The sequence below is a fragment of the Salvelinus sp. IW2-2015 genome, linkage group LG13, assembly GCF_002910315.2.
Source record: "Salvelinus sp. IW2-2015 linkage group LG13, ASM291031v2, whole genome shotgun sequence".
In the NCBI taxonomy this organism is placed as follows: Eukaryota; Metazoa; Chordata; class Actinopteri; order Salmoniformes; family Salmonidae; genus Salvelinus; species Salvelinus sp. IW2-2015.
The window spans coordinates 14,010,504-14,033,200 of NC_036853.1; the positions used below are offsets into that span (position 1 = coordinate 14,010,504).

Below are 22,697 nucleotides of genomic sequence, written 5' to 3' on the forward strand. Positions count from 1 at the left end.
GTTAAAACAGAGGATAGCAATGTGTTTCAGTGGGAATGAGAAAGCTGAAAAGAACTAGTAAAGTATTTATAATTTTATATATCCCTATTATTCATTTCTCTGATGGCGGAGTCTGCGTGGATTAGCCATCTTGATCCAACACCTCCTTGAGCCATCATGATCCCACATCTGACTGGAATAGCACACAGGCAAGCTTACGGAAAGCCTACGTACTACTACCATGATAGCGCTAAGTGACAGCATTGAGACAATACAGAATCATTTTGTTATCTAAGCCTTTATTTCCGACAAGATAAAAATCTATGCGAATATGACACAGCAGAAAAGTGGATTAACAATCTTCGACAATCAGGTTTCCTGATTTCAGATGCTTATGATCAGATCACTCGGAATACAAAATACATGTGAATGGTTCACTGAGCTTGGGGGGGGGGTATTGAACCATTGACCATTTAATCATATAGATTCCATGAAAACAATAAATAAATTAACCACAACATGGCTTTAGATGTACTGTAATACAATTATTATACTGCCTTGTCTCATAAAGGCTAATAATGACAGGCGAGAGTCAGATAGTTTTAATAAGTGAAAATGGGTATAAGTGATCACGAGTTATGACCTCTGTAGAAAGCTCTTTTGGTGCTGTATAGCAGTTCTCCTGGTGTCCATGCTTACTGCTCCCCCTGCAGTCGTAGTAGTCCGTCAGCGTACTGGAACTGTGTGCCGTTCTCATACTCCAGCATGTCCAGGGCTACCTCACAGCTCTCCTTCACCACGCGCTCTGTGTCTTTCCTGTAGCGCTCCAGGATCTTCATACACTCCTCCTTGCCGATGGATCCGAGGGCCTCGGCACACTCGTGTCTCACCATGGCGTTCTCCCCGTCCAGCTCCAAGGCTGCCTGCAGCTGGGGGATGCTGGCTGGGTGCTGGATCTGACCCAGGACGTAGCCAATCTCATGGCGGAACAAGGCACTGCTACACTGAAGACCTGGGTGGCAGGACAACAAAGGGTTGAGTGAGTGTTGGTGTTCGGAGGACGCTGATAGTGGAGGGTTATGCAATGCCAATGATTCAGGAAAATAAAATGTACTTATGCGAATAACAATTATGTGGCTGGTTGCACGTTTGGCAGAAAATAAGCCCCTCTGCATGTTACTAATTTGATCCTTTATTGCCAACTGCCATAGACCGCATAGTTTAAGAATGACTGCCAGTCTCTCACCATCTCCTAGAGCCAGGACAGCCTCCTCGGTGCCCAGGTTGCGGAGGGCGAACATGGCCCTGTAGCGCTCAAACAGCGGCAGGCTCTCATCCAGGAGCTGTGTTCTCAGCTCAGGGACAGTCTTCCTCTGGGCTGGGGGAGCAGGGTCCACAGAACAGTAGGGGTTTCCATCGGTGACCTCCTCTCCTTTCTGGTCCCCACCAGATATCAGCCACTCCAGCCGCCTAACAGCCAACTGGCACGTCTCTGCCACCTGGTGGAGAAGGACAGTCATGTCATAACCACTATACAGGCACTGTACTGGTCATAGTGAATATGACTAACTTTCCACATATTCTCTACTCTACTTCTATTTCCCTCGTTTTACCATACCTCGATGACTGGGTCCTCTGAGTACTCTTTCAGCAAGTCAAGGACCTTGAGGTTCCCAATAGCTCCTAATGCTTCACCTAAAATAAAAATAAATAAATAGTTAACTGTTTAGATAAGCACTATTATCATCATTATCTCTGAACATGTATATCAATAAGGTATGAATGAATGAGAGTGAACTCTAGTGATCTGGCATACTGACCTGCTTCATGCCTGACCATAGGCTCCTGTGTTGTGTCTTTTAGAACAGTCTCTAGCGTGGGTATGGCCCTCTCATCCTGCATTTGGCCCAGGCAGTATGCCAGCTCATGTTTCAACAGAGCAGAGTCATCAACAAAAGCCTGACTGATCCATTCGATGGCCTCTGGTCCGCCCAGGTTACGCAAGGTGAAGAGAGCTCTGAACCGTGTTGTCAGGTCCTGCTTTGGGTTGACCAGAATCTTGCCAACTGCTGCTACCTCCTGCTCACTTGCCATGCTGAGTATAATGATGTAGCTACTAGATCTGAAAAGGGAAGATCAGATACAGTGAGGATGTGAATGAACTGAATATGTAGCTAGCTAGCTATTGGACATATCTGGTAATAAACACTGAATCCAATTCATAAAATATTTTCCTTACAAGGCTAGAGAGCTGCGTTGTTGGTTCACATTAGCTAGGAGTCTCAGGCTTGCCATTATCATGACTCCAATTCCATACCATTGGGTTCTCAAGAGCTAGTCTCAGGCTAGCAGCTTAGTTAGCATCACAGTTACAAAACTAGCAGAGAAAGGGGTAGCTGCAATCCAATATGGCGACCGGAGTGTGGGCGTGTGGAAAGGAGTGGGTGTGTGGAAAGGTTGAGCGTTTTTCTTCCCTTTCATACCAGGCACCGCCGTACATTGAGCTACAATACCACAAGAGTTTGGACTCGGAGTCCGAGTCATTTTTCACTGTTAGTTTTACAAACAACTGTACATTTTCAGTTATAAAACTGATGATTGTTGGTTTTTGATTCAAAGTATTGATGATGGGTATACTGTTGCTTCATGTGATGTATGCATGTGCTTACTGTGACTGTCACCCTGATATTGGCTACTCGGTAGCTATTTCCCGCACCGTTGCTGGACAGTCTTGTCAAGTGGGAGCGAAGGGCACTGTCCCGGTGTTGTTGCCTATCATGCTCTCGCCATTGAGTAGTAGACTGTATGTATCAAGGTGACATCTATACTGAATAAAAATATAAAACGTCACATGCAACAATTTCAAAGATTTTACTAAGTTACAGTTCATAGATTTCAATTTACTTTTTTCTTTCTATGGATTTCACATAACTGAGCAGGGGCACAGCCATGGGTAGGCCTGGGGGGGGGGCATAGGCGCCAGGTCCACCCACTGGGGAGCCAGGCACAGCCAATATGAATTAGTTTTTACCCACAAAAGGTTTTTTATTACAGACAGAAATGCCCTCCCAGGCCAACCCATGGCTGCACCCCTGACCAGTCATGTGAAATCCATAGATTAGGGCCTAATGGATTTATTTAAATTTACTGATTTCCTTCTATGAACTGTAACTCTAAAATCTTCAACATTTTGCATTCATATTTTTTTTTCTGTACATTATTATATTCAACCCAAGGGCACAATGGCCACAAAAGGCATGGATTTTCTTAGGGGGCATTACGGCCACAAAAGGGGGATGCTACCGGGAAATTTGATGCATTATCAAGTGCTTGTCGAATTGTGAACGAGAGACTGATGAAGTGTGTAGCCTGCACACAAAAAAAACAAAGCAGAGCTCATCCCTTTCAATGGTACTTTTTTCAAATCATCATTAAAGTAGCATTATGCAGCCTTAGAATGTATTAAAAATCAAAACATATAACCCAACGTTTGTATCACAACTAAAGTTGCATAAATAACTCTAAATTAAGCATATAGGAGGACCTGTTTCTTTAACCGCACCAACACAGAATAGACACGTGCGCACTCCCTTAGAAATCGTTTGAGAAAATATCCTTTCTATTTTATTTTTCTATGTTCAATTGTATTGTTAATACTAAAGATGCAGGAATGACCACATACAAGAACACACCGAATTGCAGCGTTCATGCAGTAACCAATGGGGTGCTCGAGGGGGGGGATGTTCATGAAGGAACCAATTTTTTGCAGAGAGAATGTGCTGGGAGGTATTTTGTCAACATGTACTTAGGCATATTAAAACACTTCCGTATTTTCCAATCACGAGTATCACCTGTCAATTTACGGATACGACGACTATGGCCATATCGGCACACCCCTAGGCTGTGGTCCAAACACTTAAGACACCCTCGCCATCTTGGCGAGGTCCAGCCCCTTAGCCCTCGTTTTTAGTCGGCTTTGTAAGTGTACAATTATGTTCACTCAGGGGTCTGAAACTCCCCATATTTCAATTCGCGATGATTGTACATCCGCTAAGAAAAGGATGCGAAAAATTAAAAACAACATACAAGTGTAAGTAAAAACAAATGCAAATAAGTTAGAAATTGTGCTACTACTGCACATGACAGCGCAAACGTCTCATAAAAAGTAAATCTGTTTTTGTTTGGTTATCTTTTGGAAATTTTAGAAATTAAACATTTTTCCTTCTTCAGAAGTTCCAGCTAGGCAGCCAATTAATTTGCTAGCTATCATACAGTAGGCGTATATTAATAATTATATATTTTAAATAAGTAGACATGCACTCCTATTTGACTGTAGCGCATATAAAGCACCCACAAGCTACCTGTGGCTAAAACACAATCATCGCGGGATGAACGCGTGACGAATTTCCGGCCAAAGGTGGTCTATTTAAAAATCATTACTTCCTCGCCCTGCAAGTGTATACTCGTCAGACGTCATCAGAAGTGTCCACTTAATTTGAGAGATGAGGGAATCGTGTGTGTCTTTTAAGTGTTTGGTCCGCAACCCTAGTTTTTGGGCTATACATTTGAGCTAGACATGGCAATCCTGGCTGCTACCCATACTTGAACTAGCAACCTAACGTTCGCTAACTAGTAAAGATGTTTGATAACATAGCTGGCTAGCTAGCTTGCTAATATAATGACTATCATATCCAAGCTGAACCTTGCTTAGTAAAATACTTAGAATTCATAAACAGGTCAAAGATGGACTGACAATTACAGTAAATCATACTCACTTCGCCTACTTTTCTGTAACAGTTCGCTACAATCAGCACTTCATCTTTTCCACATGGACAAGTTCCTCAGTCGCTGTGCGTGACCGAGAAACACTACAACCTTATACTTCCGGGGTACAGTTTAGTTTACCATCTGGATACTGGAAAAATGTATATAATGTAAAGTAAAAAAGTATAATAATCACTCACATCGGTAATCAATTGTTTTTATTGTAATTTTATTGGAAAATATTGAAGAGTTAATTATCTAGTAGGTCTATCTCAGAAGAATAATGCATTGTATCAAGTATGGGTAACTGCATAGGTGTGTGTGTCTGAAAGTCCTTGGTATATTCTTTATATAATCATTTGTGTCCCCCCAGGTACTTTTTGTATTGATTTGTTTATTAAAAAATAAAAATAAAGTGTGTGTCTGAAAGTGGACGTGTCAACAGAAATGGGAGGATCAACCGCGAAATGCGTTACACCAGCACTTTGTAATTGGTTAGATATATTTGATTGAAGCGGGTTGTTTTTCCATTTCTTAACACGTTTTTATTGGTCAGTTCAAGACGGTGTGAAACAACACTTGGAGAGCTAAAAGCCACTCTTTTCTTGATAGAGAATCATACTGTGCCATTTGAATGTTAACAAAACACACAACAAATATGGAGTCGACAGAGATGGTTGCCTCGCTTCGAGTCCTTAGGAATCTATGCAGTATTTCGTTTTTTATGTATTATTGAGCAGAGGAGAAAATATTTAAGGAAATAACTGAATAAGGGGTTATTTTTTCTAAATTGCTGGAGCACAACCATTCCATTGAACCCTGACATACAGACGTATCATAGGCCACTAATCAGCAGTGGAAGAAAAGGTATCTCATATTCATGCTTGAGTAAAAGTAAAGATACCTTAAAAGAAAATTACTCCAGTAAAAGTGAAAGTCACCCAGTAAAATCCTACTTGAGAAAAAGTCTAAAAGTATTTGGTTTAAAATGTGCTTAAGTATCAAAAGAAAAAGTATAAATCATTTAAAATTTCTTATATTAAGCAAACCAGACAACACGATTTTCTTGTTTTTTTTATTTACGGATAGCCAGGGGCACAGTTCAACACTCAGACAAAATTCACAAACAAAGCATTTGTGTTTAGTGAGTCTGCCAGATCAGAGGCAGTAGGGATGTCCAGGGATGTTCTCTTGATAAGTGTGTGAATTAGACAATTTTCCTGTCCTGCTAACCATTCAAAATATAACGAGTACTTTTGGGTGTCAGGGAAAATGTAAGTAGTAATAAGTACATTATTTTCTTTAGGAATGTAGTGGAGTAAGAGTTAAAGTTGTCAAAAATATAAATAGTAAAGTGCAGAAACCCCCAAAATACGACTTAAGTACTTTACACCACTGCTAATCAGATCTATCTCCTTTACACAGCCGTCGTGTTGTCTGAAAACTTAATGATGGTGTTGGAGTTGTGAGCGGACACGCAGTCATGGGTGAACATGGAGTACAGGGAGGGACTAAGCACAGCTGCTCGAGGTTCGACTGTCTGCTGCCCTGGAACCTTAAACCACAAAGTCTCCATCTGCCTCTCCCGCTCCAAGTCCGGAGCCCAATCCAGCGGTGGATCCTTCATCTGCTCCTAGGATGGAGCCACAGCCTGCAGCTATTACAGATGCCAAGTGCAGCCAGAACTTTGGGGCCTCTCCAGCCACGCCTGCCAGCACCGTACTAGTTCCAGACCAGAAGGTCCTTCTACCTTTAGACCTTTCAGACCTCTACTCAGGAGACCTGCCAGACATCACCTCGGGTGACCCAACAGAAGGCACCCCTGATGCTCCCTGCCACCACAGTAGGGTCAGTTCCCTGCCCCCACCATAGGGTAAGTGTCCCCTTTCTCCCGGATATGGGCAGAGTCAGAGTTTCCTTCCCCCACGGTAGGGTAAGAGTCAGAGTCAGAGTTCCCTTCCTTCCTGGTAAGGTCAAAGTTCCCTTTCCTCCTGGTAGGGTCAGAGTTTCAGTTTCCTGTGTACCTGGCATGTGTAAAGTGTCCTGTCCCTCAAGTTGGTCCAGTGTATCCTGCCCAATGGTAGGTCTAGAGTTCCCCGCCTTCCTGGTAGGTCCAGTCTACCATGACTACCCGGTAGGCTCGCAGTTTCCATTCATACCCGACCCTCAGTCTCTGGCAATAGTTTCAAGTTAAAACTTTTCTGACCTACAGTTGAAGTCGGAAGTTTACATACACCTTAGCCAAATACATTTAAACTCAGTTTTTCACAATTCCTGACATTTAATCCTAGTAAAAAAAAAATTATCTGTCTTAGGTCAGTTAGATCACCCTCTATTTTAAGAATGTGAAATGTCAGAATGATAGTAGAGAGAATGATTTATTTCAGCTTTTATCTTCACAATCCCAGTGGGTGAGAAGTTTACATACACTCAATTAGTATTTGTTGTAGCATTGCCTTTAAATTGTTTAACTTGGGTCAAATGTTTCGGGTAGCCTTCCACAAGCTTCCCACAATAAGTTGGGTGAATTTTGGCCCATCTTCCTGACAGAGCTGGTGTAAGAGTCAAGTTTGTAGGCCTCCTTGCTCACACACACTTTTTCAGTCTGCCCACACATTTTCTATAGGATTGAGGTCAGGGCTTTGTGATGACCACTCCAATACTTTGATTTTGTTGTCCTTAAGCCATTTTGCCACAACTTTGGAAGTGTGCTTGGGTCATTGTCCATTTGGAAGACCCATTTGCGACCAAGCTTTAACTTCCTGCTGATGTCTTGAGACGTTGCTTTCAATATATCCACATAATTTTCCTGCCTCATGATGACATCTATTTGTGAAGTACACCAGTCCCTCCTGCAGCAAAGCACCCCCACAACATGATGCTGACACCCCTGTGCTTCACGGTTGGGATGTGTTCTTCAGCTTGCAAGCCTCCCCCTTTTTCCTCCAAGCATAATGATGGTCATTATGGCCAAACAGTTCTTTTTTGTTCATCAGACCAGAGGACATTTCTCCAAAAAGTACAATCTTTTTTATGGCGGTTTTGGAGCAGTGCCTTCTTCCTTGCTGAGCGGCCTTTCAGGTTATGTCGATATAGGACTCGTTTTACTGTGGATATAGATACTTTGTACCTGTTTCCTCCAGCATCTTCACAAGGTCCTTTGCTGTTGTTCTGGATTGATTTGCACTTTTCTCACCAAAGTACGTTCATCCTAGGAGACAGAACGCGTCTCCTTTCTGAGCGGTATGACGCTGCGTGGTCCCATGGTGTTTAATTTGCGTACTATTGTTTGTTACAGATGAACGTGGTACCTTCAGGCGTTTGGAAATTGCTTCCAAGGATGAACCAGACTTGTGGAGGTCTACAATTTTTTTATGAGGTCTTGGCGGATTTCTTTAGATTTTCCATGAGTTCAAGCAGAGGCACTGAGTTTGAAGGTAGACCTTGAAATACATCCATAGCTACACCTTCAATTGACTCAAATTATGCCAATTAGCTATCAGAAGCTTCTAAAGCCAAGACATCATTTTCTGGAATTTCCAAGCTGTTTAAAGGCACAGTAAACTTAGTGTATGTAAATTTTGGCCCACTGGAATTTTTTTGATACAGTGAATTATGAGTGAAATAATCTGTCTGTAAACAATTGTTGGAAAAATGACTTGTGTCATGCACACAGTAGATGTCCTAGCCGACTTGCAAAAACTATACTTTGTAAACAGACATTGTGGAGTGGTTGAAAAATGAGTTTAATGACTCCAACCTAAGTGTATGTAAACTTCCGACTTCAACTGTAGGTTCCAGGACTTCAGCCTTTGGTGCTTGGCCCCAAGTCCTCTGCCGTTCTAGGTCCACAGTCTCCTGCACTAGTAGCCACTAAGTTTGTGTTGGGAATGTTATTGCGCTAATAGGGGTGCAATAGTAGTGAGTTATGGTTACATTATTGTGCAATGTAACTGTGTAGATAAGTTTGCAATTAAGAAGTTGCAATGTTTGCTACCTCTCGGGTAATGCTAGCTCTACTGTTTGTTTGTACCCCATGCATGCTACTTGTTCTAGTATCATTATTATTATTCAAGTATGTTTATTGAGTTCACTATTTATTATTATTCATTATTCATGTGTGTTTATTGAGTTTGACTAATCTAGCAATGTTTATATTATATGCATGCTACTGCTGCAATATGTTTATATCTGCAATATGTATAGCCTGTTGTTACTTGTGTAGTAGCTGTGCCCTTCTACAGATTCTAAAAGTTTCCAGAATGTTCAGCACATGCGCGGTAGCCCTAAATTAAGATATCACCTAGGCCAGAGAGATAGCCAAAACATCCATGGCTTAGCCTTCTATTTCTCTCTCTCTAGCCATGTGTATTCTTTAATTATGTCTAGATGCTATACTATTGCATTCATTCATTGTTATATTATGCCACAGTTTGCTCATCTACTTATTGTTATATTGCACGTGTATAATTTATCTTTGTATCTTCAAATGGATAATGATTGTATTGTTTCAGAACCACACACAAGTGCATATAAACCTCTTTAAATGGAAGCAGCTGTGTCCACATGTGTGTGTGTGGTGACTATCAAGAGTATAGCTATGGGCCTCAACATCACATTCTAACCAGATAGCACTGTAGTGGGCAGATCTTAGTGAATCAGTTGAAGTTTACTAGCGGATGAGGGCATTCACAACTGACCTCTCTGGTGAGCTCCAGCTAGTCCTTTTTTCATGGTCCTAGTTTTTGCCGGATATAGCGACCAAAGTTTTTTCAATTAGGCTATTAATGAGTAAGCCAATGACTAAGCTATTTTACATTGTGCCAGTGAATTGAAGTTGAACATCGTCAAATCCGTCCTTTTAATTAGGCTTAATTGCGCCAAATATAGCTTATTTAATTTGATGTCCTAGCTAGGCAATAGATCGCAAAGCGAGGCACCCACATTCCCCACTTGTCACGCCCTGACCTTAGAGATCCTTTTTATGTCTCTATGTGTTATGTTGTTGGTCAGGGTGTGATTTGGGGTGGGTATTCTATGTTCTTTCGTTCTATTATTTGTATTTCTATGTTTTGGCCGGGTAGGGTTCTCAATCAGGGACAGCTGTCTATCGTTGTCTCTGATTGAGAACCATACTTAGGTAGCCCTTTTTCCCACTGCTCTTTTGTGAGAAACGCGTCACGTTGGTTTGGTATTGTTTATTGTTTTGTCGCGTCATCACCTAATAAAAGGGAATATGTACGCTCACCACGCTGCGCTTTGGTCAAGTTCTTTCAACGGTCGTGACACCACTGAGCTAAACTTTTTGAAATGGCAAATTCCCTTTCTCCTCCATGTACGCTTCTCAAGTGCAAATACTACAGCAGTTCAAATCACCAGGCATTTTTGTTAATAGGAGAGGTCTACCATAATTATGATCACACTTCCTCAATTTAAATATTATGGGGACACCTATACATTGGCAGCCAACCACAAGTTATCTGTAGTCTATTGTATTTTTGTGATTTATTATGGATCCTCATTAGCTAAGGCAGCAGCTACTCTTCCTGGGGTCCAGAAAAATTAAGGCAATTATACAATTTTAAAAAACATTAAATACAGTCACAACAGATTTTACAACAAATTAAGTGTCTACTACCACATATCTACAACACAAAATCCATGTGTAGGTGTGTGTATCTGGGTATTTGTGTTTGTATTTATTATGGATCCCCCATTAGCTGCTGCCAAGCTACAGCTACTCTTCATGGGGTCCGGCAATATCTACAACAAAAATCCATGTGTAGGTGTGTGTATCTGGGTTTTTGTGTTGTATTTATTATGGATCCCCATTAGCTGCTGCCAAGCTACAGCTACTCTTCATGGGGTCCGGCAATATCTACAACAAAATCCAGTGTAGGTGTGTGTATCTGGGTTTTTGTGTTTGTATTTATTATGGATCCCCATTAGCTGCTGCCAAGGCTACAGCTACTCTTCATGGGGTCCGACAATATCTACAACAAAAAATCCATGTGTAGGTGTGTGTATCTGGTTTTTGTGTTTGTATTTATTATGGATCCCCATTAGCTGCTGCCAAGGCTACAGCTACTCTTCATGGGGTCCGGCAAAATTAATGCAGTTATACAATTTTAAATACAATAAAATACATTCATAACAGATTACATAACACACTGTGTGCCCTCAGGCCCACCCTACCCACTACCACCAACATCTACAACAAAAAATCCATGTGTAGGTGTGTGTATCTGGGTATTTGTGTTTGTATTTATTATGGATCCCATTAGCTGCTGCCAAGGCTACAGCTACTCTTCATGGGTCCGACAATATCTACAAACAAAAAATCCATGTGTAGGTGTTTATCTGGTTTTTGTGTTTGTATTTATTATGGATCCCCATTAGCTGCTGCCAAGGCTACAGCTACTCTTCATGGGTCCGCAATATCTACAACAAAAAATCCATTGTGAGGTGTGTGTATCTGGTTTTTGTGTTTGTATTTATTATGATCCCCATTAGCTGCTGCCAAGCTACAGCTACTCTTCATGGGTCCGACAATATCTAACACAAAAATCCATGTGTAAGGGTGTGTATCTGGGTTTTTGGTTGTATTTATTATGGTCCCCATTAGCTGCTGCCAAGCTACAGACTACTCTCATGGGTCCGCAATATCTACAAAAAAATCATGTGTAGGTGTGTTGATCTGGTTTTTGTGTGTATTTATTATGGATCACCCCATTAGCTGCTGCCAAGCTACAGCTACTCTTCATGGGGTCCGGCCAATATCTACAACAAAAAATCCATATGGTAGGTGTGTGTATCTGGGTTTTTGTGTTTGTATATTTTATGGATCCCCATTAGCTGCTGCCAAGGCTACAAGCTACTCTTCATGGGGTCCGACAAATATCTACAACAAAAAAAAATCCATGTGTAGTGTGTGTATCTGGGTTTTTGTGTTTGTATTTATTATGGATCCCCATCCTAGACGGCTCCCAAGGCTACAAAGCTAACCTCTTCATAGGGTCCGCAAAATTTAAGTGCAGATTATTACCAATTCTTAACATACAATAAAATACATTCATAACAGATTACATAACACACTGTGTGCCCTCAGGCCCCTACTCCACTACCACATATCTACCACACAAAATCCCTGTGTACGTGTGTATAGTGCGTATGTTATCATTTGTGTGTATGCATGTGTCTGGCCTATGTTTGTGTTGCTTCACAGTCCCCGCTGTTCGATAAGGTGTATTTTTATATGTTTTTTAAATCTGATTCTACTGCTTGCATCAGTTAACTGATGTGGAATAAAGTTCCATGTAGTCATTGCTCTATGTAGTACTGTGCGCCTCCCATAGTCTGTTCTGGACTTGGGTACTGTGAAGAGACCTTTGGTGGTATGTCTTGTCGGGTATGTATGGGTGTCTGAGCTGTGTGCTAGTCTTTAAACAGACAGCTCGGTGCTTTCAACATGTCAATACCTCTCACGAATACAAGTAGTGATGAAGTCAATCTCATCTCCACTTTGAGCCAGAAGAGATTGACATGGATATTATTCATGTTTGCTCTCTGTGTACATCCAAGGGCCAGCCGTGCTGCCTCGTTCTGAGCCAATTGCAATTTTCCTAAGTCCCTCTTTGTGGCACCTGACCACACGACTGAACAGTAGTCCAGGTGTGACAAAACTGGAGCCTGTAGGATCTGCCCTGTTGATAGTGCTGTTAAGAAGGTAGAGCAGCGCTTTATTATGGATAGACTTCTCCCCATGTTAGCTACTGTTGTATCAATATGTTTTGACCATGACAGTTTACAATCCAGGGTTACTCCATGCAGTTTAGTCACCTCAACTTGCTCAATTTCCACATGATTTATTACAAGATTTAATTGAGGTTTAGGGTTTAGTGAATGATTAGTCCCAAATACAATGCTTTTAGTTTTTGAAATATTTAGGATGAACTTATTCCTTGTCACCCATTCTGAAATTACCTGCAGCTCTGCGTTAAGTGTTGCAGTCATTTCAGTCACTGTAGTAGCTGACGTGTATAGTGTTGAGTGATCCTCGTACATAGACACACTGGCTGTCCTCAAAGCCTGTGGCATGTCGTTAGTAAAGATTGAAAAAAGTAAGGGGCCTAGACAGCTGCCCTGGAGAATTCCCGATTCTACCTGGATTATGTTTGAGAGGCTGCCATTAAAGAACACCCTCTGTGTTAGACAGGCAACTCTTTATCCACAATGTAGCGTGGGATGTAAAACCATAACACATACGTTTTTTCAGCAGCAGACTATGATCGATAATGTCAAAAGCCGCACTGAAGTCTAACAAAACAGCTCCTACAATATGTTTATCATCAATTTCTCTCAGCCAATCATCAGTCAGTTGTTTAAGTGCTGTGATTATTGAATGTCCCTCCCTATAAGTGTGCTAAAAGTTTGTTGTCAATTTGTTTACTATAAAATAGCATTGTATTTGGTCAAACACAATTTTTTCCAAAAGTTTACTAAGGGTTGGTTGTTCGGCTATTTGAGCCAGTAAAGGGGGCTTTACTATTCTTAGGTAGTGGAATGACTTTTGCTTCCCTCCAGGCCTGAGGGCACACACTTTCTAGTAGGCTTAAGTTGAAGATATGGCAAATAGGAGTGGCAATATCGTCCGCTATTATCCTCAGTAATTTTCCATCCAAGTTGTCAGACCCGGGTGGCTTGTCATTGTTGATAGACAACAATAATTTTTTCACCTCTTCAACACTCACTTTTACGGAAATCAAAATTACAATTCTTGTCTTTCCTAATTTGGTCAGATATACTTTGAATGTGTATTGTTAGCGTTTTTTTGATGGCATGTCATGCCTAAGTGCTAATCTTGCCAATGAAAAAATCATTAAAGTAGTTGGCAATATCAGTCGGTTTTGTGATGAATGAGCCATCTGATTCAATGAATGATGGAGCTGAGTTTGCCTTTTTACCCAAATTTTCATTGAAGGTACTCCAAAGCTTTTTACTATCATTCTTTATGCCATTTATCTTTGTTTATCAGTGTAGTATCTCCTTCTTTTTATTCAGTTTAGTCACATGATTTCTCAATTTGCAGTACGTTTGCCAATTGGTTGAGCAGCCATTCCTTTCCTCTCAACCATACCATTTTTCAATTCCTCATCAATCAACAGGGATTTAACAGTTTTAACAGTCATTTTTTAATGGGTGGATGCTTATTAGTAACTGGGATAAGCAATTGTGCTAATGTGTCAATGTAGCGTTTGGTTGCTCCTCATTACACACCACGGACCATCAAATATTCTTTACATCAACAACATAGGAATCACTACAAAACTTATTGTATGACCTCTTATACACTATATTAGGCGCAGCCTTTGGAATTTTGGTTTTCCTAGCTATGGCTACTATATTGTGGTCACTACATCTGATGGACTTGGATACTGCTTTAAATGTATTTTATTTATATTTATTTAACCTTTATTTAACCAGGAAGGGCTCATTGGGATTTAAAATCTCTTTTTCAAGAGTGTCCTGGCCAAGATAGGCAGCACCAAGTCATTACAAAAATTACAGACAAACAACATGAAAAACTACAAGTAATCTAGTAAAAAACATAACATTCACAAGAGTTTAACAAAAATCAAAAACAGCAAATTACAAAATTAAATTTAAAAAAACATTGACAGGTCAGGGAATCAGTCTCAAGATCATTCATCAGTGATTTTAAAATACCAATCGGGACAAGTTCTTCCAGTTTAAAAGTATTTTGTAAGGCGTTCCAAGACGATGGCGCAGAGTACATAAAAGCCCTTTTACCAAATTCAGTTCGGACATTTGGAACAGTTAGCAGGATAAAGTCCAGCGAACGAAGAGAGTACCCACCACATTTCTGAACAATAAAAATGCCCAAATAAAAAGGTAGTAAACCCAAAATGGCTTTATAAATAAAAAATGTACCAGTGACTGAGCCTACGAGTGACTAGAGAAGGCCAGCCAACCCTGGTATACAAAGTGCAGTGGTGCGTAAGGGTTTTGCAGTATAAAATAAATCTCAAAGTGCCATGGTAAAGGGTCTCAATTGATCTCAAACACTGAGCGGAAGCATTCATATATAAAATATCCCCATAGACTAGTAAAGGCATAAAAGCACATTTATGCAGCATTAGTTAAGATTTGATCAATAGATGTTGATGAATTCATTCCTGTGCTTTTTTTAACTACCCTGGTAGGTTGACCGATAACCTGAACCAGGTTGCAGGCACTAGTTACAGTTTTAAGCTTTCTCTTGAGTGGACAGCCTGATGAAAGCGTGTCAATATTTAAATCCCCCAGAAAATAAACCTCTCTGTTGATATCACATACATTATCAAGCATTTCACACAGGTTATCCAGATGCAGACTGTTAGCGCTTGATGGTCTATAGCAGCTACCCACCTGAATGGGCTTTAGGTGAGGCAGATGAACCTGTAGCCATATTACTTCAACAGTATTTAACATGAGATCCTCTCTAAGCTTTACAGGAATGTGGTTCTGAATATAAACGGCAACATCTCCAACTTTGGCATTTCTGTATTTTCTGTAGATGTTATAACCATGTATTGCTACCACTATATCATCTAAGTGAGTTTCAGAGATTGTCAGAATATGAATGTCATCTGTTACTAACAAATTATTGATTTCATGAACCTTGTTTCTTAAGCTACATGTTTTTTCATTGCTTTACTGGGAAGCTTAGCAGAGGTAGACATGCTCATGTTATTTATGTTAGTACAGGGTGATCTGCACACAGTGGACTTCCTACTAGGGCACACTGTCTCAGTGCTAACAGTATAACTCTGGTTCATAGGCACATGATTACTGCATACAATAGCTGTGGGATCAGCAGAGGCATTCAGGGCAGTAAGAGGGACATAAATGAGGTCTTCCAATGCCCCTGGGATAATGTACATTTGCTGAAGCATTATGACAACTCAGAGATACAATGGTAGGGATTAACTGAACTGAGCTTGGGTCATTGATAAGTCATTGACTCAACGCAGCCTTATAATGCTGTGAAAGGATCCAGGAACCCAAATGATTTGGGTGGATCCCATCCTCCTCATAAAACGAGCTTTGTTTACAGAATGTATCGAAATTGTCAAAACACTTTACACCCACAGAACTGCAGTTGTCTCGTAGACAGTTATGGAGGCTAAAAGTCTGCTGAACCGTTCAATGCCACCATTTTGGGAGAGCAGAGGGCCAGATATTATGGGGAGTTTGTTGGTGTCAAGGTGTGACCCAATAAGTTATTTAAAACCCATCTTCCGCTGTTCTGAGCTGCCCTTCATAATGTCATTGAATCTCATATGAACTATGATAAACTCTATTTCCTGATCCTGGTTTAAAATGTTTGGGAGCAGCTTATTTATGTCCTGTACTCGTGCTCCTTGATAGCACAACGTTTTTGCTCCAGGGACTGAGACATTTCTCACATTTGAACTGCCCAATACAACGGCCTGAGAGGGGAATGGAGAAATTTGCCCATTCCTACCCCTCAAACAATTTGTTGAACCCTTCACGGGCCTAAGGGGAGGAGGATAGCGTACTTTCGTTGCTCCCAGTAATAGGTCTAGACCTCCCACAGCAGGCAGTACCCCGTCAGATCCAGAGAGAGGGAAAGGAGCCGGAACTTAATGACAAAGCCGCTGCTGGAGTCAGCGTCGCAGACACAGGCAATCCCAACGATGAAGGTGCAGACATGACTAGACATGACGTTGACTTGAAATATCTTCACGTCCAGAATAAAAACCAGGCTTCTGTCATAAGTCAATTTAATGAAAAAATATATAAAGAATTACAGGGGGCAGTTTGGAAAAGCGAATCCCGTATGAATCATCCTCTGGAATAAGGCACATGCTAGGATAGTAATTACATAACAAACATCTATGAATAGGGAGTTTGTTCCCCAATGGTGGAACAAACTCCCCCACGACGCCAGGTCAGCGGAGTCAATCACCACCTTCCGGAAACACCTGAAACACCACCTCTTTAAGGAATACCTAGGATAGGATAAAGTAATCCTTCTAACCGCCTCCCCCCCTTAAAAGAGTTAGATGCACTATTGTAAAGTGGTTGTTCCACTGGATATCATAAGGTGAATGCACCAACTTGTAAGTCGCTCTGGATAAGAGCGTCTGCTAAATGACTTAAATGTTAAATGTAAATGTAAATATAATGCGGCAAAGAATACACTGAGTGTACAAAACATTAAGAACACCTTCCTAATATTGAGTTGCARCCCRCCCTCAGAACAGCCTCATTTAGTCGGGGCATGGACTCTACAAGGTGTTGAACGCGTTCTACAGGGATGCTGGCCCATGTTGACGCCAATGCTTCCCACAGTTGTGTCAAGTCGGCTGGATGTCCTTTGGGTGGTGGACCATTCTTGATACACAAGGGAAACTGTTGAGCATGAAAAACCCAGCAGCGTTGCAGTTCTTGACACAAACCAGTGCGCCTGATACCTACTACCTCACCCTGTTCAAAGGCACTTAAATATTTTGTCTTGCTCATTCACCCTCTGAATGGCACACACACAATCCATGTCTCAATTGTCTCAAGGCTTAAAAACCCTTATTTAACATGTCTCCTCCCCTTCATCTACACTGATATGAAGTGGATTTAAGAAGTGACATCAATAAGGGATCATAGCTTTCACCTGGATTCACCTGGTCAGTCTATGCCATGGAAAGAGCAGGTGTTCTTAATGTTTTGTACACTCAGTGTAGGCTTATAGGGTTAGAGAGTACATCACATCAACCCATGGGATCTGTCAAGGCTACGCACAGCAGAAATATGACTGAAATATTCTAGTTCCTACACCACCTTCTATATTCAAACTATAGGCCTTTTATAACTTGATGAACAAATATGCAGCACTTTGCTCATGCCAGTCCTCTCTCGAAGGCAAAATTAGTCTTCCTAGTCGGACTCTGCAATAATGAGGCAATGTGTATGTGTGTGCGCAGCTGTTTCAGCGTGTTGTGGAAGTCGAGCAAGAGTAGACTCCAAAAATCCTGGAGTCGTTCATCCCTATAGCCATCTAGCTTGCTAGTAATTCTAGCTTTATGTTAGCTATAATTATTTTGTATGGGAACATCTGAACAGTACGACACACCTGGTTAGTTTYCTAACCTTAAACATTAGCTAGCAACCCATCTAGAACATAGATGGCTAGCTAGCTCACTACCAGAGCTGGCAATTTAATTAACGTTAGTAAAAAAGCTAAGTTACGCTGTCCATGGGGCTGAAGCTACTGTGATATAGACCTGGTGTCTCTGGCGCTGTCCGTGGAACTGGAAGTTGACTGGCTGACTTCGATTGCTAGCTATCTAGCTAACCAGCTGACAGCTGTACAGCAACGTGACTGACGGGCCAGTGTGAGACAAATAACTTGTGTTAAATTATTAACACAAATACTTCAACAAAATGAATCTCAGTATTCTTATTACATAAAAAGAGCACCAGTTTTTCTTTCATTTCAAAGAGGTGGGCCCGCTTAATGATGGACCAGGAAAGTTAATCTGTTTCATTCCATAGTAGCCCCAGTCTTTCATCAAGGCGGCAACAGTTCATTGACATCTGTGTCTAAAGGGGAAGTCTGAGATTTAGGGCACACGACCACCAATCACCAAACAGAAAGTAAAAACCAAGGAGGATAAAAATGACATCTCAACTGACACAAAATCGGACAATGAAACCAGAGAAGATTGAGAAACAGACTGCAGGTAACCTTGCCATTTCCAAAGGCATTGAAAAGGCCAAACTGCTTCTGAAATGTAACACTGCTGAAAATCTAGAGTTGGCAGGACTACCTATCAACATGGATAGCGTTCCTTAGGGCACCCCAGGAAGCCACAGGAAACCCCTCTGCGATGTAAACCCAGCAATACCCACCCTACCAGGGGACTGTGTTCCAGAACAGCTCCTAGATGAGTCATAGCAGGCTCAACAGGCCCCAGAGCACATACCCAGTACTGGCAAATGCCAGCTCCAGACATGGCCACGGGCCGATGTTTACCCCGTTGCCTCAGTGCAAAGAGCCACAATGTTTCCCCAGACCATGTCCCAACAGGCAACAGATGATGTCCAATAGCCATTGACCGGTATGGGGCAGGCTCATGGGGAAGGCTACCCAACCATGTCTTTGTTCCAAGTAAGATTGATTTAGAAATAGTTTATCTCATCAGTAACATTTCACCCCAACTAAGTATGGTGCAGTCCTTTACATATTTTATTAGAATGGAATATTGTTGTTTTAATCTATAACATGTAGCAATGGGCAGCACCCATGGAAGATCTAACACCCGCTTAAATTGAGTATGTCACTCATTCAGGAGAAGAGGTTCTTCCACCATGAGGGAATGCTTCACCCATCCTCAAGACTCCTTTTTCTAGAATTTAATCAACTTTTCCTTGACAAATAATGTAGTTTTGTCTGGTGTCCATTATAAACTATAAAGAGTAGCTAGGTTACGTCCACAGAACCACAGCGCTGTCGATTTTCACAATGACGCTGTCCTTGGTGTTGACGTTAAATGTGTCCGCCTGTGCGGCGGGTCTTATTTTCTATTTCTAATTCAAAACTTTAACTATGAATGATCATATTTCACCACAATCTAGCCATATTTTGTTTGTAGTAGCGTTGACAACATTGAACTGTGACATGCACTCAAAATTATATTTCAGAATGGTAGCGTATATGAAGTTATTATGACATAACTGCAGATCGAACTGTAGAAGTCTGGCGAGCTATAGATATGTAGTCTGGCGGTCTCAAAAGTAACAACGTGTGTTTGATGTCTGCAGAACATAGCTAAATAACATTGAATGCGTCATTTATCTGGATTTGCATGTAATTCTTGACTAATCTGTGGCTGGACTATTTTCAGGTGAGCTCAAATTTGTACTTTAGATCAGTGGCTGTGGAAGATCAGTGGCTGTGGAAAATAGGCTATGTCTTCGTGTGTATCTAATAGCAACCCCTACCAATATTTATTCTGAATCTTTGAGGCTTTGGCGACCCATAAGCATGTCAAGGGGGCAATATGATGTCATCCTTCCTTATGGTCTGACTACCATGCTGGAGGGTTTGTCCCGGGCTGTACTGAAAAAGAGACCAGACAACATTAAACTCTTCGCTCTTTACTATCTGACAGAGCTGAAGAAATTCAAAAATGGTAGGAACAAATGGACTACACCATTATGCATTGCATGGATTATGCATTGACAATAATTGAGATGTTTTTCTTGCATCTAGAGAACCCGTCCTTTGGGATAAAGAAGCTTGTGGTAGATTTCCACAAAGATAGGGGTAAGGAACAAGGCAGGAATCACATTTCATTATACCAAGAATGCCTTTGTCACATGATTAAATTGACGTGTAGTACAATCACTAGCCTATAACATCAAATACAAAAGTACTTCCATACAATTCCATATAGATTTATTGGATCTCTGTGAGTAGACTTCTCTAACGTGCATAGGTTCTTTCTTTTTAGCCGAGAGTTTACACGACGATGGTTTTGAGGAAGAATTGAAAATGATTGGTTTCGAAGGCATACGACCAGAGCTCTCGAGATTAACCAGGGAGGAACCGACATCACCATCACGTTCAATTCCAGATAGGGTCAATAGGATTCCGTCCACAGCGAAGGGGGACGCAGTCCTAGCTACACTTATAACGGAGAGCAATGTACAGATCAACGGTCGCCAAGATAATTACGCACGACCCAAATCTGCCCTCGTGGTAAGTCAACCGGGTATTTCGCCTGTTACAATTGACTGGAGACTTAAATCAAGCAGTGTAAAACATCAGTCGGTGAACGCACGAGGGCAAGAAGTTGAAGTCAAACGAGGTGGAGCCCCCAACAAGCCCGCCAATACACGATCAAGCGGAGGTTCAGAAAACGGGACGGTCGGAGACGCACCTGTCCAGGCGGCCAGTAATCCATGCACTGAGAACAAGGTAACTCTAATCACACCAAATTACAAAGAAACACGCGACACACCATGTAAACATGTCGACGAGATAAGAGAGTTAGTCCACGACCTCAGCAAAGCCCCAGAACAACGTGAAACAATACTAATGACCGAAGGGCTTCCATCTCCAAGAGGAGATGCTTCCACAATTCCACATTCACGGTCTCCCGGTGGACAAAGAGCTGCAGCAACAACGACCGGACATAAGAGGGAAAGCCACGGTGTCAAAACACAGGTCATTGCGACCACTAACCGACGAAGAGTTCGGATCGATGCATGGGCACAAGTGCCAGGGAAATCCTTCACCCGGAGCTCAGCCGCTAGACCTTCAGGGTGCACGGATGAGAGACGCTCACTCAACGCTGCAGCAGTTGTGCATTCTGGACAAGGTATTTCGAAAAATGTATTTAAGTGTCTTCTTGCCATGAATGATCAATTAAACATGTTTTTTAAATACATAAATCAGAGCAGCAGTATAAAAAGATGGCATAATAAAATGGGTTGGTGATGTTTCCTCTTTGTTTTTGTCTGTCAGGCTATCAAGATACTGAGCACCCAAGAGATTATGAAGTGTCACCAGAAACAAACCATGACTACAGCCATGACAACGAAGCATGGAGAGGTCAAAATATCAGTAAGGGCGAGAGTCATGGAAAAGTAATCGTTCCAATACAATATCATGCGCCATGCTGTTGCGCTCAGCGAAGGTATCCTCAAGAGTGCGCCTGCCACTATTCTACGTCACAAGACTACAGTTATTGCCCCGGATTACCGACCCACCACCCAGGTTTACTGCACAATCAGTGCGCATACGACTACTCGCCTGTTTGTCAACCTCAAATAAACCTGTGCCACTGCGCCGCAGAGAGCACCGTGCCTCTTGCCATACATGTGCCACGGTGCGTAAGGGTCAGGCCTCACACTACTGGTCGTTTGAAGCAGCAGACGCAAATCAAATCCTGTCGGACTTCGACAACAACTAATTGCTGGAATGAGAGCCCTGCAGTGACCAGGCGACGATGCGCTTACCCTACCCTGATGTCAAGCAGCTACTATCCAACAGACAGTGATTCCTATTGTCTGCCTTTGCAGCCGAGGTCAACGATGAAATACGTTCCTGTCTATGTACCGATGGATGACCATTCCGTGCAAAAAGCCCTGACACCTGCTCACCTCGCAGCCTACGTACCATTCAGCCACGTGATGGAAGCTGAGGAAGGAAGGAGGGCGCGTCCTAGTGTCCCCTTCAAAAGGGTCACTTTAAGTAAACCTTGTGGTGGCTTGCACTAACGTGGGTCAGCCAACTTGTGATGGCTACATGGATTTTTGTCATCAATAAAACATGTGAACAAAACACTCTTCTTAATGATCTGTATGGAACATAGATTCATTTAAAACTCGTGACCACCAGGCCAGAGCCATGCCAAAAGTAAAATGCATTTCATATTGTAGAGAACATTTTTATTTAAAAGTTACATGTTATAGGGGTATTTTTTTATTTACTAAATTAAAGCGTCAGATTAATCATTTGATTGTACTACCTTGCCATACATTTTGTCATATTCCATATATCATACACATTCTTGGAGACGTTTTGACCTCAAACTACCAGAAACCCTGTTACCAAGTTTTTTTTCTTCCGTGACAATGACACAATATATCTCTACCATACACTAGCCCTATTGTTAAAATCATATCAACAGTCCATACCTTTGATCACTCTTTATTATGACCCATGTCCTATATGGGAACTCTTCACAGTTGAATAGAGGAATGTAAAAGGAAAGCTGTTGGAGAATAGACCGGGATACACTTCTGTTTAGCTTGTACATACAGCGTCCCTTCAGATAGTTGCATAGCTGAGTTCATAGCTTACTGCTCTACAAAATGTAACTACCATAACCAGTGGAGAAGTGGGACCTTGAGTTCATTTTCTC

General features: G+C 41.7%; 1 protein-coding gene across 3 annotated transcripts; it reads right to left on the minus strand.

Annotated features, from left to right (window-relative positions):
- Positions 1–258: 258 nt before the first annotated feature.
- LOC111972168 (deoxyhypusine hydroxylase) lies at positions 259–4,865 on the minus strand. Of its 3 annotated transcripts, none has more exons than XM_023999059.2 (6): positions 4,755–4,859; positions 2,649–2,806; positions 1,800–2,101; positions 1,598–1,674; positions 1,226–1,478; positions 259–991 (listed from the first exon to the last, which is right to left on the minus strand). In XM_023999059.2, exons 3-6 carry the CDS (start codon positions 2,071–2,073, stop codon positions 675–677), a joined length of 921 nt encoding a protein of 306 aa, XP_023854827.1. In that variant the 5' UTR covers positions 2,074–2,101; positions 2,649–2,806; positions 4,755–4,859; the 3' UTR covers positions 259–674. The 3 variants fall into 3 exon arrangements, with proteins under 3 accessions (XP_023854827.1, XP_023854828.1, XP_023854826.1); XM_023999060.2 differs by having other exon boundaries at positions 2,649–2,801; positions 4,755–4,853; XM_023999058.2 differs by lacking the exon at positions 2,649–2,806 and having other exon boundaries at positions 4,755–4,865.
- Positions 4,866–22,697: the final 17,832 nt, after the last annotated feature.

Bases quoted from the DNA above. Each gene is read 5' to 3' on its own strand.
- LOC111972168 (XM_023999058.2), bottom strand. From the start codon at position 2,073: ATGGCAAGTGAGCAGGAGGTAGCAGCAGTTGGCAAGATTCTGGTCAAC. The intron at 1,479-1,597 runs GTATGGTAAAAC...CTTCTCCACCAG, and splicing joins CAGAGGACCCAGTCATCGAG to GTGGCAGAGACGTGCCAGTT. The intron at 992-1,225 runs GTGAGAGACTGG...CCTGCCACCCAG, and splicing joins TGTCCTGGCTCTAGGAGATG to GTCTTCAGTGTAGCAGTGCC.